At 44.7% G+C, this 19,467-nt stretch overlaps 1 protein-coding gene across 2 annotated transcripts in view; it reads left to right on the top strand.

The window, feature by feature from the left end:
- Window positions 1–19,467, top strand: part of CAMTA1 (calmodulin binding transcription activator 1) — an 888,226-nt gene that overhangs the window by 84,956 nt on the left and 783,803 nt on the right. Inside the window, exon 4 of one of the 2 annotated variants that reach the window (XM_065882996.1) lies at window positions 3,982–4,241. The exons of the other annotated variant lie outside the window; for it this stretch is intronic. Within the exon in view, the coding sequence (XP_065739068.1) occupies window positions 3,982–3,990 (9 nt within the window). The 3' untranslated portion in view covers window positions 3,991–4,241. Of the gene's footprint in view, window positions 1–3,981; window positions 4,242–19,467 lie in introns of those variants that run through there. 2 annotated transcript variants of the gene reach the window in all.

Raw genomic sequence — 19,467 nt, forward strand, 5'->3', positions numbered from 1 at the left:
AAAGTCCTAGGTAGAAAGGTATTTAACTTGTAGTTTTAGCTTTTGTTTTCTTTTTGAGGATTGTGATGGAAATAATATGATGATTGTAGGTGTATGTTGCTGTATCATTTATAAAATGTTTTGAGAAACAGGCACATATTTTAGAACAGACTATCTTTGAGAAGCTTGACAGAGGAAATATATTTTCAGAAAGGTTGAAAAAAAATGGCAGAGATGGTGTCTGTTGTGGGAAGGGGGTCAGGGACGGGGTACCTCTTGCTGGCTGTGCTGCCCTGGGCCCCACTTGGAGGAGCCACAAACATGGAGACCAAATGCTTTTATTTTCTTGGTTTTTCAGCCAGGCAGTATTTCTCATATGCTGAAGAAACTAACAAATTCTAACATGAAAGGGTAAAAGAAATACAGTCCCCACTTAACAGGAGGATATACTTAGCTCAAGTGCAGTTTTTTCTAGTGAGTTACCTGTTTTGTTGAGTGACGTTTTGGTGATTTATTTATTTATGTTTATAGATTAAAACTTTTTTCTGCCTCATCACTATAATAAACCTTTGGCTGGACATTTCTCCTTTTACTCTCTGAGTACACTTGATGAGATTGGTGTCTGCTGCAGAGAGCATTATTCTGTTCAGTTAATAGCCATTTTGTAAAGAATTAGTAAAATATATAGGGCTCTATTTTAATGGCTTTCTTCAACTGTCTCGTAGCTTCTCTGACTCTCTGAATTTTCTTGGCTCTTTATTTTTTTATTTCTTTCTGGTTCTTCTATGTGTTTTGAAAGTAATATGCTTGAGGTGAGAATGGCAGCATTTCTGTCATGATTTAACCGTATTAGAGATGACGTTCTTTCTTCTATGTCTGCTTAGTTGAGAAATGAACCAATTCTCTTTGCTTATAAATGCTGGCTGGTCCTTGGCCCAAAACAAAAAAACCCCAAACCCAAAAACCAAAAACCACAAACAAAAAACACCAAACCAAAGCAAAAAGCGCAAAAAACAACCCCCCAAAAACTTAGAGTACAAATTGAGCATGTTGGAAAACATATCCCTACAAAAAGTTGTCCAGGAAGTGAGAGCTTAATATGGGTGAGAATTTCCCTGGCAAAGTCTTCTTTGCTAGAACTCCAGTGACTTGTTGGTCTTGTGATAGTGAAACTTGGTGCGTCTCTTATTTCAGTAACGTAACTCACCAGCCCTTTGGTACAGTTTTCTTTCCGGTTTTAGCTTGAGGATAGGGTATACTAGTTATGCTCCTAAGGTTTTAGGAGTTAGTAGGGTTTTTGAGCATTCCCTGTTTAGTTCAGTTACTGCTTGTCATTTGAAGAGGACTCTCCTTCTCTACCCCTTGATGTAAAAGTGCTAGTTCTGCCACTTAGGATTTGTTTTGGGTTAAAGACCCCCCCCCCCCCCGCTTGCCGCCTACACCCTGAATCTTTGCATGTATTGGTATGTATGAATCCAGTTCATTCGTAGTCCTTGAGGCACTCTGTCTGGGGCCCAGGGATGGGGCTAGTAGAATGTTCTGTTTCCTACATTTCAGCTTGGGCCAGCCCTTCGGGAAAAAGCAAAAAGCTCCTCAGGTCCCATAGCCTCTAGAATTTGGAGCAGAACTGTTGCTTCAACAGACTTCCGGTTAAGTAGGCAGGTGTCAGACTGTTTCTGTGGGAAGAAGGATGTGTGTCCCAGATACCTGCCTCCACGAAGGGGCTCTGGCCTCAGCTCTTTGTTGTTGTGGCTGAATCCGTGCTCCCCAGTTGTGCTGGCCCCTGGCTGTTTCTAGCCGTCTTATTACTTATTAAATTATATTCTAGGATCCTTGAATATTAGGGACGTGGTAAACTCCTTCCTGGTAGCCCTTCCCTTCTTCCACCCCAAATAGCAAACACATTTGAAGACATTAGCTGAAATCCTTCATATTACAGATTTTCTTAAATCACCTAAAATGTTATCATTACTGGCACAAATTTATTCAAATTGTTGGAACTTCCAAGTGCCTAGGTGGGGAGTGTTCTGTTTGTTTTGTGTTTATTACTCAGATTATATTCATTTCCGTGAAATTATTTGTGGGAATTTCGTTGGTTGTAATGCTTTCAGGTCCTCAAAGAGCAGTTCCTTCTATTTGGGGATCGCATCACGTTGGCATAGGCTGGTGTGTGCAGCTTTTGGCAGGGCTTAAGCTAGTAGAAAATTTGGGCTAACACATTTTTTTTCTGAGTCGGTGAATTTTAGAAATGATTTAGAATTTCGAGAAGCATCTATAAGTATTCTCCTCTTGTCCAGAAGTTTTTTAATAAATACATGTGTTTTGATAATGAAGGGGTACATATATTTGATCTGAATATACTTCTTCTCATTTTTAATAGGAAATATTTTAATAAAACAAAACTTGGCTAACGGTATACTTGCTGGCTTCTTGCCTTTTCTTACAAACGTGCTAAAGTGGTCTGAATAACAGTGCTACTAAAACAACATATGCCTTGTTTTGATGGGGTATCGGTTCCTTCTATAGTGTTCAAAATTGCTTGCATGCCTCCCAGCAACAAATACGTATGTGACAGACTTTACATGAGATGAGCATCCCAGATAAATGAAATGCTAGTTTACTTTTCAGTAGCTCTGGAACTTAAAAAGAAAGTCGTTTTTTTAGAAATATGGCCTTGAGGCGCTAACACACTTGCGTCTAGTGCATGAAGCACTGCAAGTTATTTTTTAACAAAACCTAATCGGGGGAACAAAATCTTTATAGAGTTTATTTATTGATTGCTCTAAGCCACCAGAAAGAGTATTCTGTTCCTCTTAATAAAATCCTTTGGGGCAGTTGTCTATATTTTATTATGGAAGTATTTGGGGAATTTGATTTTATCAGGGTAAACTCAAATGTTAGATATTGTAAGATTGAAACTAAGCTCGGAGACTGGAAGACCGAATGGTACTTACAGTTCTTTTTGGCTAGTGGTGCTCTCGTTTACCCTCGTAGGTGGAGAGGCATTATTTCTTTTGTTGCCTGTCCAGCAACAAGTAAGGAATTTGGATCCTGAAATCAGGAAAGTGTAGCCTGCTCAAGTTTAGTTTCAGAGATGAGACTAAAGATCACTAATAGTAGTCATTTTATTTACTAGTGAAAGGAATATGGAAATTATTTACTGTAACTCCTAATCGTTATGCTTGCTATTGCCGCAAAGTTAATAAGTATGTTTGTCATGATATCCGTGGTGGCCACATGATGCAAAACAAAACCTTAGCCCTTTCTGTCCTTTTAAGGTTTATTAATGTCCTTTTTGGTTTGTTGATGAGGGAGATGAGTAAATAATAACAGGAAATTGAGGCCTAAACTATCATATACTCTTTTTCTGTTGTTAAGATATTGCTGGTGTCAAGCTTCTATTAATTCTGTGTAATTCCAGTGGAGACAGCAAGTTATTTTGCTTAAAATGTTGTGTCCCCGCCCCACCAACCCCGTCCCGCAGTGAGAGTTGAATGTGAGAACAGATCTTAATAGATATAGTTACACAGTTTATCATGTATCACTTTATTGCTGTCTTCTAGAACATTGTTATACTAAATGTTCCAATAATGGAAATTTTATGCAGCTACTTCAAATGAAACAAATTTGCAAAAACTCAATTTTGGAGCTCATTCCTTGAGGAGAGGAAAAAAACTCACCACGCTGTGACCAAATTAGATTTCTGATATGTTGGCAACTTAACAAACACTGTCATTTCCAGAAAACAGCGTGTGGGGTCCAGTGGAATTGTCAGCACTTCTTAGTCACTTATAATGGGGGATATTTGGGGTTTTAATATGATTGAATGGTTAAATTTTTACAAAAAGGTAATTAAAATTTGGTGTTGTACCTAAATAAAAATGGCTCTACACGGAATCAGGAATGACTGTGTTCAATTACAGGGGAGTCTTCTTTTCAAGAACTTGATTTTAAATTCTCGGAGATATTAGTTTTACTTACTGGAGCTCCTTTGTTTTGCAGAGATCATGATGCAGCCGTCCTTTTGGATTTCTTTTTAATAATGTGTGACCCTTCACCTTTGATCCCCTGACCTGCATTACCTTGGTAACCATTTCATTTTTTAATTTAATTTCATTTTTTGATTTTGGTGTACAAGCTGTAACATTTCATCTCTCAAAGTGTAACACGCTGGTTTCCTCAAATAGAGATACCCTTTGAGCGATAAATTTGCAAAATGCTGTCTTCATTTTCTGTATTAAAATTCATTTCAGTTTTAAAAATAAAGTGTAATCTGTGTTTTCATCCTTTTAAAATTTAAGTTTAATGAGTGCATTTCCCCATGCAGTATATTTCCTCTTCTATTCATGTTTTGCAATAGCCAAATGAACTTGGTGTTCACACATAACTCGCACACACAGCGGACACCCAGAGCCCCCCGCCCCCCCATGCCCCTGCCCCGCCCCTTCTCACATACACCCCCTCACCATCACCACACACCCCTTCCTTTGCAGATTAACTCGTCTTTCAGAAATAGTGGCAACTTGAACTTACTGGTCTCAGCTGCCACATTCTACAACCTCACATTATGTTGTATATTTTCAGGTGTTGGTGGGAGGAAAAGTTTAGCCCTTTAATTCCATGTACGGACTGGAAGATAAGAAAGTTGTCTCATTTCCAAAATTCACCTTTCCCCCTCCTTCAGTATTTTATTCTTTATTTGAGGTATAAGTTAAGAACGAGCAACATTTTTAACCTGATCAAAAGTGGCCTTTTGTCTCTGCTGAAACCTGGTCAGTCAGCTGTGATGGTCCATATACCAGATTGCTTTATGCCATATGCTGTTTCATGACTGTTTTTCAGACAATGCATTTTTAATTGTGTTCCACTTTTCAAAAAATTCTTATTCAAAAGCAAAAAAACTGAAATTTAAAAAATGAAACGAGTTAATTCTTGGAACTGACAAGATATTCCTGAGAATTCATGTTCTTTAAAAAAAAAAAAAAATCATGTGAAATCTCCTAGCATGGCCTGCTGAAGCACAGATTATTTTTTAAGTGTCTCATTATTTTATTCTCCAACATTTAATGCTGATGCTTTAATTGCACACAGCTGAAGCTGTTCAATGAGCACTGAAATGGATTTAAGTCCTCTCTGAGCTTTGTTGATACCTATAAAAGTTTATGTCATTCATTAGAACCACAAATTAAAATTAGTTGTAGTGAGCTGCTCAGTGGAGATTGGAACTCTTAGGAACACTTCTTCAGGCTTACTAGCTCGTCTTTGTCTGTTATACTTACATCCCTGGGAAATTGCCTTTGGCCTGTTGGGTATCTTTTCACAGAATTGCAAAATATCAGAGCTGAGAAGTATGAGTAGGTAAAACGTTCCATGATTACAAAGCCAGAAAGCACATGGAATGAATGTTCCAGAAGTTAGGAGCCTTTATTTATCCAACCTTGCATTTTAAGGTGATTTTTTTTTTTTTTTTATGATAATGCTTTCAGAGTTGCATAGGAATGTATTCCGTATCCTTCTAGCACCAGAAGAAGAATGTGTAGCTTGGAGTTTATGGAACAGGCGTCGCAGGGCTGAAAGGGGCTGTGAGTGGCGGTCTTCTGCACTCCTCTTGCTTAAGCAGCCCTATACCTGCCCGACCCCTGAGGGGGAGCTAGCTGATGAGAGTCACAAGCTCCCTGTTGACAGAATCAGGGCCTCTTGACATCTCCCTGAAGGCTCCTAGGTCCTCTAGAGACAGTCAAATACTTTATTCATAAGTCCAGTAGGAGCTAAGGAGACGTTAATAGGCACCCAAGAGAAATGTTTTTATTGTGATAATTTTATTTTGCAGTTACGTCGAAGAGAGCTGGTATACGGACACATTCATTACCTGTTTTTCAATAAGCAGTGCTTATTTGGCTAGTATTTAGGAATTCTGGTGAGTTGTAAGCCACATGGATGTAGTTTCTGTGAGCATGATTCAGTGAGAAAACCCTAGGCTGAGAGTCAGAAAACCTGCTTTGGACCAGCCGGGTCTCTGGATGTGCCAGGGGTATCTTGTGAGGTAGCGACACACAAAACTCAGAAACTCAAATAGCAAGACTTCAAAAGACTTCCACGTTAGGGTTGAAAACGGTGAAATCAGTTGTTCCACTTAACGTACAGGACTGTGTAGAACATTTCACTGATTCGACTTCAGTTTTATCCTGTGTGAAACGTAGATATTGTACGTCTCCTACTTGCTTTTTAGGGTTGTTGGCAGGATAAATGAAAATGCGAGATGGACACCCTGGGAACCCAGAAGAAAGGTGCCTTTGAAAGTAAACCTCATGCGAGGGCTGTGCTCTCAGCAGCGGCAGTCTTCACGCTGAGAGGCTGCTGTAGTGCATCCTCTGGGGAGCGGCCGGGAGCGTGGGCGCTGGGGCCAGGCTGCCTCGCGTCGCATCCCACCTCGGCCCTTTGCAAGTGGTCGGATCGAGACAGTTCTCTAACCCCTCTGTGCCGCAGCTTCCTCCTCTTTGAAGTGGGGTTGATAATAACAGTACCTACTCAGAGGGTCCTGAAGAGTCCTAGGTGAGCGGCTGCATGTCAAGTGTGTACTTAGAGCAGCGGCCGGCAGGCAGTGTGGCCATGGCCGTGGCATCTGGGCCCGATCCTGCGTGCCAGGAGAAACCCAGGCAGTGTGGGAGTTCCCATGAAATGGAACTTCGTGAAATGGAATTTTCTACACCTTGCAGAAAACTAAACTTGCAAGAGTGTCCCTGTTAGTATTCCGCTGTTGTCTTGGAGGCCCAGGCATGCTTACAGGAAGAGGCACTGGCTAGTTTCTGGGAATCAGGCACCTCTAAAACAAGGTAAGTTCAGGTGCTGCAAGTTAAATCTGGGCTCCTAACCTTTTAGGAAGAAAAGTTTAGATAATTAAGAGCTTATTGGCCCTTTGTTGATAGGTTCTTTTGTTTTAGCTATTTTTGGCTCTGGAGGCACAGGAAAGGCCCGTGGGAGAGACCCCATCCTTTACTTAGTCAGCACGTACTCATTCTCTCAGCTTCAGTCAGCTGTCTAGTGAGCTTTCACAGAGTCAGAAAGCATTTATGTGTTGAGAGATTTTTACCTTGCTGTAGGAGGCTTCACTGCTTCATCCTCAGTAGAATAAGGGGGACAAAGTCACCGCTGTGTGTCACATATTCCCAAGCGTTTCCACGTAATTATATACATTTATCTATGAGGTCGGTGGTGTTTGTTAACCCTGTTTTGCACCTGAGAACACCGACACTCAGGTAGGTTAAACTCGTGCAGGGTCACACCCCTAGTCGGTTGCAAAACTGGGACTTGAATCCAGGAGCTGCCCTTCTGGTACCTGCTGCCTTGTGCTTGCCGGCAAACCCGGCTGCACCCCTGACAGGAGATCCTGCCATTTGGTTGCAGGGGCCTCCTCCACATGCATTTGTGTCACTCAGCCGTCAGTGCCCCAGACTTACTTAGTGAGGCCTCCAGCACCCCACCCCCTGCATCACCAGGAAGGCCCCGCCGTTCGTGTGGCACCTGGAGGGGCTGCGTAGCAGCGGCTTCCTTGCTCTTGGCTGCATGTCCAGGATCCCTTGTACCGCTTTAAAATGTGGAGCACTGGCCCCATCCCCGACTCTGAGCTGCCTGTTCTAGCAGAGGACCATCGATCAGAGCACAAAGATGCAGGATGTTTATGTTACTCGTAAGTAAGGAAAAGCTATCACTAATCCAGAACACGGGCCAGTGCCGTTAATTCTATAGTTAGCTGCATTGTAAGCTACAGTGGGCCTTTGTGGGCCAGTGTGGTGGTGCACTCACCAGCAACCAGCAGCCTTTTTGTGGGAAGAGTCCCAGCTGTCCTTGCGGTGGGATGTAGTCTTCTGGAAGTGGGCATCTGACCATCACAAAAACCAGGTTTGAGATCGCTCATGGGGCGAAATGAAGCAGTGGGCTGTCTCCTTTCTCCTTCGCCTTTTCACTTTCTTTTCTCTGCCCTACTTGCGTGCGTTTATTTTTTACAACCCTCCTTCCCTCTCCTCCCCAACCCTTCCCTGTCTTATCTTTCCTCTGTTTCTCCATCGTCTGCCAGATGCTTCTGAGTGTATCTGTCATCAGACTGTAAATACTTGAAATCCTGCAAGGGGCCGGGCACATCGCAGGTGTTCCTAGCAGTTGACGCGTCTGGGTATGTCCTGGGATCTTTCAGAGGTGAAGGCGCTACCCTGAGTCACCTTGAAAGTTGTCAGATTTTGTTTGTGATCATCAACCTTAAGATGGGTGCTTTGTCTTGAAAATTCAGATAATCTGGCATGACAGTTTGAGAAACGCCGTCACTAACTAGGACAGAGTGCTGGCCAACGATGGACTTGACCCCTCTAGAGGCACTGGCATCCGGCTTTTAGTGTATTTGCTGCTGAAGGTCTGAGGTCATGGGTCAGGGCCCCCCATTTTGGTGATGAGGAGCCATTCCTGAGAGTGGGAGCCCTTCCCGGAGGCCCTCAGCCAGTCCAGACTTGCTGCCCGGGGAGGGGAGCAGAGCCAGCGCCGGGGCGCGTGGATGCCCTGTGGCCGTGTGCGGTGACCTGTGTGCCTCGGGAGATGACAGAGATGACAGAGATGACCCAGCCCTGATGGGTAGGCTGGTGGGTAGGAGGGGCCCCTGCACTGAGCAGGCCCCTTGGGGGGCAGTTCTGATGGCGTTTAACCCCTCTGGAGGCGGTAGGAGACCAAGAAACATGGTCCAGGTGTGAAAAGTTATTTTTTGTCATTCTTCAGTGAGAATCTGCCCTCGCCAGCAGGGGGGCGACTGAAGGCCAAGGCGGCAGCAGGATCATTGCTCAGTCAGGAGCGAAGGGGAAGCATCTCCTGTTTGTGCTCGTTTGTCGGTGTCATCTCCCTGGGAAACCGTGGCCCTGGTTACCGTGGCACCAGGTGACATGCCTCCGAATCACAGGATTTAGACCAGACTTTCCACTTTCCACACGTGTCTCTAGGTGGGTTCAGAAATACACCATGTGACAGACACATGTGCCCGCACAGAACGTGGGCATTAGTCAGCCTGTGGTGCCGAGTTCTCCTCTCCCTTCTTATGGATCCTTTGGAGTATTTCACCCTTCTCCGCCCCTCATTTTCCCCTGGGAGAAGCCCGAAGGACATTTCTCCTTCTTCCATAGCAATGGGAAGAGGACTGGCAGGGAGGGTGGCAAGTTGTTGGCGGCCGTTTGACTCTGGGTTTCTCGTACCTGCTCTGGCATGTTTTACGGCATGTGGCACAAGTGCTGGCACGTAGGAGACACCCAGCAAACGTTCACTCTCCTTTCAGCTGTCATTAGCACAGGTAATTAAGAACAGGAGCTGATAGACTTCACGTATCTGTGCAGAGATACATCTGTAATTAAAGTTTTAATTAAAGAAACACCAGACCAGGCAGATGGTTCTTATCCCCGCATCCTGTAAACTAAACAGCCATGGCTTTTTGATCTTGCAAACAAGCAAAGCAGAGGGTAGCAGCGGCGCTCCCAGAAGTGGACCAGAGGGGAGAGATAGTCTTATTAACTAGCCATAATCTAATTTTGGTAGCACTCTGTGCGATGCCAAAGCCAGGGATAATCATCGCAGTTTGAAATGGAAATTCAATACATCAAAGTTATGTCCCAGCCAAAGCTTTTAAGCCTCAAGTCAAGGGCATTACCAGAGCCCAGCTGGTATATCACAAGGCATGTGGTTTTGTGCTAGATCACAAAAGCTGACAAAGTGTTATTTAGGATCATCAGCTAAATACAGTATTAAATTAGCGCGCTATCATCCTGACTTTTCAGGTTCTTGCCCCCATGTAGCAGTGCCGGACTGAGGTGGGACGGGTGCTGCCTGCCTCATGTGTGTCCTCTGTGCTGTGTCACGGTGACCTGAGTGACCAGCCAACTGCAGAATGAAAAAACGAAGCCATCACTGGGATACCAGGAAAAGACAGATCTCAGGTCTTGTCATTTCTGGGACAAAAACCTGCCCCCAGTGACCCTGGCCGTTTGCTCCGCTATGTCCCTGTCAGCAGGAGGCCAGAGCCGTGCAGGTAGGGGTCAGGCAGTTCACTTTGACCTCTTGGGGTTCATTCCCTCCTTGACCCCCAGTTTCTTACCCTTCCTCATAGTCTTTTACTTATCCAGGCACACGGTTTTCTGGCATTCAGCACAGGGAGGCACTTATACACCTGAACTCTCTACTAATGGATTGGTGGGTTTTTTTTTTTTTTTTTTTTTTTTTTTTTATTTTTGGCTGTGTTGGGTCTTTGTTGCTGCGCGCGGGCTTTCTCTAGTTGCGGCGAGCGGGGTTACTCTTAGTTGCGGTGTGTGGGCTTCTCATCGCGGTGGCTTCTCTTGTTGCGGAGCATGGGCTCTAGGTGCGTGGGCTTCAGTAGTTGTGGCTTGCAGGCTTCAGTAGTTGTGGCTCACGGGCTCTAGAGCGCAGGCTCAGTAGTTGTGGCACACGGGCTTAGTTGTTCCGCGGCATGTGGGATCTTCCTGGACCAGGGCTCGAACCCGTGTCCCTTGCATTGGCAGGCGGATTCTTAACCACTGTGCCACCAGAGAAGCCCTATAGGTGTGTTTTTACCACCTACATCTCACTCATTTGTTTCCCACTTGGTAGAACCAATACTGAAGATGTTCCTTATTTCACAGGGAAGCATCTTAGAGGGTCAGGAGGGCAGTTGTCTGCTTTGCTTAATGGTGTGTGACCCTATCGTTCCTGTTTCTTTTAAAGGAAGTAGGGGGTTCTCACTGGAAGAAGATCCTGTGTGACACCAGGATTATGTATCAGTATCTTCACATTAAAGACTCGTCCGCAGAATGGTAGAACTCGGAAGTACTTTAGCTCATGTTAATACCATTTATAAATCAGAACTCAGTCCTCGTAGGAGAGGGGCCGAATCCATAGTACTGTGCTGGTTGTGAGTGACTGAGTGTGTATGACGGGTGGATGGAAATGTTTTTACCATCTTTTTGCTCGGGAAAGACTTTTATTTGACGAGATGTTCTTTGTTTTTAGAAGTCAATTAAATGTTGGCTACTTTGAGTAAGCAGTCTTTTGTGCTTGTATCCAGGAAATTTGGTCAGGTCTGTACAGAACTGTGCTACTGGGTTGGCATTTTGCATGCGGAATTTGAACCTGACTACGGAATCTGTTTCTTCTCCAATCTGGTTAGAGACCTGAACACGTGACCTCTGAGGCTGCAGCACAGTTTGAGATCGTAGAAGGCCCCTTACGAAGTGACACTGGTGCTCCTCGGAGCACGGCGGTTATGGCTCGCTTCAAGGTTTCTCCACAGAGAGAAACATCAGCAAACACACCTGGAATAGTAGGGTTTTTATTTCTCTTTCTGCGGTGGGTTTTAAGAAAGCTTTGCCCTTCCTGGTATCAGTGTGGTGCTGGGGGTGGGGGAGTGTCCTGCCCTCTCTGAGAGGGACTTAAATTCAAAGGTTTATACATTCGTTCAATAAGTATCTATGGAAAGCCTAGTACCAAGCACTGTCCTAGGTACCCGGAGTAAAGCAGTAAACAAGTCAAGGCCATTTCTGTCACAAAGAGCCTATTTTCTGGGAAGGATCAGTAAACAATAAACAAAAAGCAAGTAACACTAACTGAGTGATTACATGTGCCAGTTACATTTATTACCTCATCAGCGCTCGGAACACTGAGGGGGTAGGGGCTGTTATTGTCCCCATTTCACAGAGGAGGAAACTGAGGTACAGAGAGGTAAAAGTAACTCGCTCAGTGTCACACCGCTAGTACATGGTGCTGTTGGCATTCCAACCCAGGTAATCTGCCTCCAGATTTCATGCTCTTAAACACTGTGCTGTTTTGTCTCCCTGTTAAAAAACTGCCTGGTCAGTTTGTTTCTACCTGAATAAATACCATAAAGAAACATCATATGACAGTGAGCGTGACGCAGAACAGCGAAGCGAGGTGAACCGTTTTAAGGGCCCCTGGATATCGGTGTGCTACGCGTGCTGCTTTGGCTGGCACGGCTGGAGCAGGTGTCTCTCCTAAGGTGATTGGAAGGAAGTGACACATTGATGCATGTAGGTATCTGGGCTAAGAGTATTCCAAGCAGAGGGAACAGCAGAGGCAGAGGCCCCAGGGTAGATGTGGGCTTGGCAATAGCAAAGGAGAAGCAGGGAGGCCGCCATGGTCGCATCCAGTGAGCACAGTGGACAGGAGCAGATGAGGCGGTCAGCAGCGAGATCCCGCGGGGCCTTATAGGGCGTGGGAAGGTCTTTGATTTTACTGAATGAGAAGGGGAGCCATCCAAGAACTTTTGAGCAGGAAAACAATGTGATTAAAAGGATCACTTTGAATGCAGTGCAGAGAGTAGTCTAGGGCCGGGGTCGGCGATACTGTGTAGGCCTGAGCGCCAGATCCAGCCTGCCACCTGTTTTCGTGCAGCCAGCAAACTAAGAATGCTTTCCACATTTTTAGATGGCTGAAAAAGTAAGGTGAATAGTAATATTTTGTGGCACCTGAAACTTACATGAAGTCCAGATTTCAGTGTCCGCTTAAGTTCCAGTTTTATTCGCACAGGGCCATGCTCATTTGTCTGCGTATTGTCTGAGGCTGCTTCCAAGCTGCAACAGCCAAGTTGGGTAGTTGCAGCAGAGACCATCTGGCCCACAGAGTCTACAGTATTGACTGTCTGGCTCTTTAAGAAAAAGTTTGCTGATTCCTGCTTTAGGGGGATAGGGATGGAGTCAGGGAGACCAGCGAGGAGACTGTGACAGGGGCTGGGGGTGGCTTGGACCAGAGCAGCAAGAAGTGATCAGATGCTGGATGTGTTTCAAAGGGAGAGCTGATTGGCTCTCTGCAGACATGAGGAGTTGGGGGCGATGGCAGTGTTTTTGCACCGGGCAACTGTAAATGCAGTTCCCATTCACCGAGATGGGGAAGACGGTGGGAGCAGCAGGCTGGGAGGTGGGTGAGGAGGAAGGCCTCGGCTGTGTTAACTTCATGGTGCCGCGTGGAGGTGTCCAGTAGGCAGTCACAGTTCAGAGGAGGGGCCTAGCCTTGAGCCAGTCTTCAGTGTTGTCAGCGTATCGAAGGTTCTTAAAGCTCTGGGATAGATGAAATCCGTAGTGGGTGTGGATGGATGGAGAAGTTCAGACACAGCGTGCGGGAGGTACCCAGTGGTAAGAGGAGGGGTGAGAAGGAAGCGAAGGAGATGGGAAGGAACGCCAGGGAAGGAAACCTGGGAGAGCGGGGTGTCCTGAAGGAAAGTGTTTCCAAGCAGAGAGCGTGATCGTCTGTGTTCAAGTGTTGCTAAACGTCAGGTCAGATACAGGCTGAGAACTGACCCTGGATCTGGCAGCGTGGAGGTCATTGGTGACTTTGATAAGAGCCGGATGAGTGAAATGGTGAGGACCGTCACCGATTCCAGCTGGTTCAAGCAAAAATGGGAGGAGAGGAAGCAGAGCAGGTACTTTCAAGTTGTATTTTCTGCTGCCCCAGTGCGGGCCAGGAGAGGGCAGAGAGTTGGATTTAACCTGGGATGGGGATTTTGCCAGGGAAGTGCTGGGAAGGGAGGGAGGGGCAAGGGAGCTGAGCACTGATGTGACGGTGGGCAGTGGACTCTGAGCCTGGCCGGGAGCAAAAGTGGAGCACGAGGGAGACGAGGGGCAACAAGAAGCCCTGGGGTCGCTGGACTCGAGGAGTGGGGCCATGGAATTGTTGGCGTAGGGACAGTCAGAGAGTGGGATGCTTGAATCTGGTATCACCAAGGGGTGCAGTTACGGTTAACATCAAGGTCTAGGGCAGTGCTGTCCAGTAGAAATATAATGTGAGCCGCATGTGTAATTTGTAATGTTCTAGGACCCATATTTTTAAAAAGTATAAACAAACGAAATTAATTTTAATAATATATTTTATTTAGCCCCATGTATTATGTGAACATGTAATCAATATAAAAATTGTTGAGATATTTTACCTTTATTTTGTACTACATCTTTGACATTTGATATGGATTTTATGCTTCCAAAGCATCTTAGTTCAGACTAGGCACATTTCAATAGGCACATGTGGCTTGTGGCTACCATACTGGACAGCGTAGGTCTTGGGAATGATTGTGGAAATACAGTCCAAGGGTACTGGGGGGGATTGGGTCAAGGAATAGGGAGGCCAGGGTTTGTGAAGGATTGTCTGTGCGGATCTGAAACCACTTACGGTCCTGATGAGACGAGCAGGGTCGGAGAGGCAGGAGAGGGAGACCGGGGCTGTTGGTAGGGTTGCTGCGGCAGTGGCCTCTGCTCTAACTTTCTACCCACCAAGGAGCCCTTCTGCCCCGGATGCCGTTACACTTCTCAAAGCATCTGTGAGGTTCTGGGGGATTGTTCTTGCCTCAAGTCAGATCCAAGTGGTAACTCCTTGGAATTAGGGGCTTGAGGCAAGAATTCTGAGTCACAGAAAACATCAGAACACAAGGCCGTAATTTTGCAGGATCTCCCCCAAATAGCAACTTTTCACTGGGGTTTTGACTTTTATCCTTGAGAGTCTTATCTGTATTTTGGCATAATCTTCAAATTCCTCAAATTCTATTAATTGTATTTAACAATGCTAAATGTGTCTGAATCCCTGCAGAAGCCCACATTTAGTAGCTTTGAGGCAGTCGCATGTAATAGAGTATACAGAACCTGCCTGCCGTCTGATGCTTTTAAAAGGCAGGGGTGGTCAGCCTTTTATTATGCAAAGACTTCACATACGTGTGTGTGTGTGTGTGTGTGTGTGTGTGTACAGGGAGACGTCAGAGATACTGCGGGTTTGGTTCCAGACCACTGCAATAAATTAAATAATGCAGTAAAGAGAGTCACATGAATTTTTTTGGTTTCCCAGTGCATTTAAAAGTTATGTTTACACTATACTGTACTCTGTTAAGTGTGCAATAATAGCATTATGTCTAAAAAACAAGGTACATACTTTAATTAAAAACATACTTTATTGCTAGAAAATGTTAACCATCATCAAGCCTTCAGCGAGTCGTAATCTTTTTGCAAGAGTAGTATCAAAGATCATAGAATAATAATAGAAAAGTTTGAAATATTGCAAGAGTTACCAAAACGTGACAGAGACGTGAAATAGGCAAATGCTGTTGGAAAAATGGTGCTTATAGACTTGCTTGTTACAGGGCTGCCACCAACCTTCCAATTTGTCAGAAACGCGATATTGTGAGGTGCAGTAAAACGAGGTACGCCTCTGTGTGCGCGTGTGTGTGTGTGTGCGCGTGTGTGTGTGTGTGTGCGCGTGTGTGTGTGCGTGCGTGTGTGTGCGTGTGTGTGTGCGTGCGCGTGTGCGTGTGCGTGTGTGTGCGCGTGTGTGTGTGCGTGTGTGCGTGCGTGTGTGTGCGTGTGTGTGTGCGTGCGTGTGTGTGTGCGTGCGTGTGTGTGTGTGTGCGCGTGTGCGCGTGTGTGTGTGCGTGTGTGTGTGTGTGCGTGCGTGTGTAGGCTTTGATCCACAGTGTGTCTGTAAAGGTTAATCAACATTGAAGGTGAGGTCGGAGAGCTATCTTTTAGCCTTGTAGGCTAGGGAAAGTGATGAACTGTTTGGAAAGAGTGAACAGGACGCCTCAGCAGCACACACGCTCTTAATACTTCCCATACCAATAATGAACCCCGGGGAAACGGTGAATGGCTACCCTGATGCTGTCCCTTTATCGAGTTGAAATTACTTTAGGTTCCCTTTAGTTTGTCTTCTGTATTAAGATTAACCCCCCAAATCCTCAAAAGTCCTGTCAGCCCCCAAATTAGGGGGAGCCCACTTTGAGCCGAGCATTTGTGAACCATAGGCCCTTGGATGACTTACTGTTGAGGGCGTCATTGCTTGTTGATTCCATGTGAGCTGACATCACGAGGAAGCGGGGTCTACCTGGTAGTCTGTGTTTTCAGCATCCCAACTTCAGTAATGCCCTCAGTATCACAGAGAATCCGCTTGGTCCCTGACTGTGCACTTTTACATTTTAAGTTTATCTTTTAAGTATGACGGCCTTCTCGCCCATTGTAGTCACACGAAAGAAAAAACTCAGTAAACACAATTTAGTAATAATGAAAGCTTACTCATTATGTAAGTTTTGTTAAACTCTCTTTTCTAATTAAAATGTTTCCATCTGATGGGGAGATGAATACCAAGAGCTGGAAGTTAAGCAAGACATTAAAAGAACGTTAATGGCTTAATTGCCGCTTGTTTTGAGGTTTTCCTCCCCAGTAAGTGGTATTTTACTTATCAAGTCACTCCTTTACACACACGTCTTTATGACGAATGGACTGGAATGTATCCCAGCAAAAGAAGAGCTGTTTTATGATGCCACTTGTAAATTACAACACGTTACGTCAGAGAACCAGAGGATTAGCTTTTGAAAATCATCGTTAGCGTAATTACTTAATTTGCTACACACACAATTCTGGTTTCTTAGAAAGTGAAGGTCAGCGTGTCTAGGAGACCAGGAAGGTGAGCATTTGGACATCTGTTCATTTTTTAAAAATTTAGACGTGGGTCGCTAGCGTGCTCTTGTTATAATTCTAGCCTCAGAAAATCCAGAGTATAACATTTAAATTTGTAATTTATTCCTTCAGAAATTTACTGCTGAAATTTAAGCTATAACCACGTAGTCGGGGTAACCTCAGCCAAGGCAGGTGTCTGGGCTGCAGTAGGCAAGCTCCTGCCCCTCCTGCCTCCTCAGGGTGCAGAGAACCCACACGCATGCCAGCTCTCTGGATGGTTCTGTGTGTCATCTGCATCTGCCCTTACTAGTAACGCACTCATTAACCTGATGCTCCCGTCTCTGGATGTAGATGTAGGGGCAGGGAGAGAAATACCAGAGCCCACAGCCCAGCACGCCTGCACCAGCCGCCTCTCACCTCACTCACCCCCACTGCCGGACACTTCAGTCCTTCACACGTGCTGTTTCTTTCTCTCCCCTGGCCCTTCCTCCCCAGGTCTGCTTTATCTGGCAGAAGTTCCTTCTAGAGGCCAGCCCAGCTGTCACCTCTCCACACACCCTTTCTGCACAGCCTGACCTGTTGGTTCACTCTTACCATGGGCACTGCTTTCCATATCCCTCTGAGGGCCCTTGCCACCTTGTATTGTAATTTCTCTCTTTATCGGCATCTTTAATTCACTAAACTGTGAGTCTGGAGCAGGTGCTGGGCCTCACCTATTTCTTTTTCCATAGCACCCAGCCCAGCATCTGCATGTAGTTGTGGGTGGCTGAATGGGGCAGGTGACACACTGTGGTCATGTACCTTCAAGCCAAAGAGGTACACTTAATAACTGTTTTGAGGGAAGAGAATAGATACTGTTTTTGTTGATACACATCTTAAAATTTTGGTAGCAGAAAGCAGATGGGCAAGGGGCGATAGAAAACAAGTCAGAAACTGCTGTCTGATTCCATAGAGACAATCACGTTATGGTAAAAAAAAAAAAAAAAAATATATATATATATATATATATATATACACACACATACACACACACGCATATATATGTATATATAAAATTTACATTTGATCGCCTTGAAACCTTCCATCTGTTGTTCTGCTGTCTTAACTAATTATTTAATTGAATAGCACCTAGGGAAATAGATATAAATGTCATGAGAACTTCCCTTGTAAGAAGCTCTTTTCTTTTTGTAATGTGTCCTTTTTAGGACGCCTTCAAGGCTTGTGAAATTGACTGTCTTCTGAGCATTGGACACGTGCCTGAATATGATGGTTCTTTTTTACTTACCTCGATTCACTGGAATTCAATGGTCATGCTAATATTCAGTCAATTTGAGGACTGGTTGGAGATCAGTCCCAAAATCAAAAAACAAATCAGACAGCATCACTCCCCCCAGAGCACGATGCGTTCCCAACTTGCCTTGTAAGACTCATTGGTACAGTGTTCAGTGTCTTACCCCAAATCACTCACTTTATGGCTCTTCCCCGCAAGAGTACCTAAGCAAGGGGTTGTAAATGAGAGACAGATTCGAGAAAACAGATCTGAGGCTTTCCTTCACCATCAGTGTGCATTTGGGTAATTTTAAGGGGACTGTAGAAATCACCTATAGCTTATTATTGGGATCTTACATAATTAGCAACTGGTAGTCCGTTTCCTTATTCTGTATCCTTTGAAATCCTGTATTTTTCTAACCTGTGAAACTGGCCTAGGAAGTAACGATTGGGAGTGCTTGGAATTCGGTTTAAGTTCACCTTTTTAGTCCTGTGCTTCAACTAATAGTCTCTAGCAGGGGAGCCTCTCGAAACATTGTGTTCTGTTATATCAATGTGTACTTAGACACGTTAATCTGAATTAGAGAGCTGATTGTACATAATGACTCCCCCGGGATGCTATGTTAGGAAAAAACAAAACAAAAACTTAAGTAGTTTACTGAATATGCATAGTCAGTAAAAAATTCTTCTAAAATTAATGTTAATTGAATCTGAACCTTGATCATCTTCAAACCTTTAATTTTTAATTTGATCCTTTACAAAAGTTTTGTGGCCTCTTACAGATGCAACCTACAACCCAATGAAAGTTATGCTGTAATGATTAGGAAAAGAACGGCTGTAAAAGAACCAATTTTGAGTTACCATAGAGAAATAAGTCAGATGTGTGGGAACATATATGTACATATATGCATGTACACATACATACATATATATATGTTTAATATATACTTTAGTTTGCCTTTACCCAGAGGTCTCTTCTCTCTGCCTCTGGAAATGGGGCAAACTTTCTTCAGTTTAAAACAGAAATAGAAGCGACGGTCTTGACCCATTTTACACTTATTTATTTCAGGCTCTCACCACACACTTGTTCATGGGCGCAGCAAGAAGAGGGATCCACAGAGCTGGAGCCGTGAGGGCTGACATATTGGAATGAAAGCTGGCAGAATTCGTAGGGAGAGCTTTGCCATCCTGCCAGCTCCATATCTGGCTTCAAGACAATTCTATTAGTGAATTAATTGTACTCAAAACCTGAAATTAATTTGAACTGAATGTTACTAAAAAGATTAAAGTGACCCAGGCTTGCTTCATCCAGAGTTATTATGAAGGAGATCTCTGGCCTGACCTAGCTCAGGTAGAGGGGGTCTCTGTCCACATGCCACCTGGTCACAGAGGCCTTGTGACCACCCATATGCCCAGATGCCACTCTCAGTCCCCTTAGCGAGCTGCTCTTTTTGTAAGAGCAACAGTCTGTTTGTTGGTCTGACTCCTGGGAGGATGGAAGCTCCATGAGAGCAGGGCCTCTGTCATGTCTACCCTGTGTCCCCAGCACGTAGGACAGAGCCTGCACAGCATGGAGTCTAAATCAATGCTGCTGAATGGGTGAATGGGTCACCTAGCACTGCATCCTTCCTGAACGTTTTCCTTTTAATTTGCCTTTTATACGTGACTTCTAAAAATGATAAAGCAGTGAAATTTGGGGAGAAATGTAAAAATTTTGTTGTGATTGAAATGACTGTGAGACTAGTAGAGGGTGTTCATA

Source organism: Phocoena phocoena, chromosome 1 (assembly GCF_963924675.1).
Source record: "Phocoena phocoena chromosome 1, mPhoPho1.1, whole genome shotgun sequence".
Taxonomy (NCBI): domain Eukaryota; kingdom Metazoa; phylum Chordata; class Mammalia; order Artiodactyla; family Phocoenidae; genus Phocoena; species Phocoena phocoena.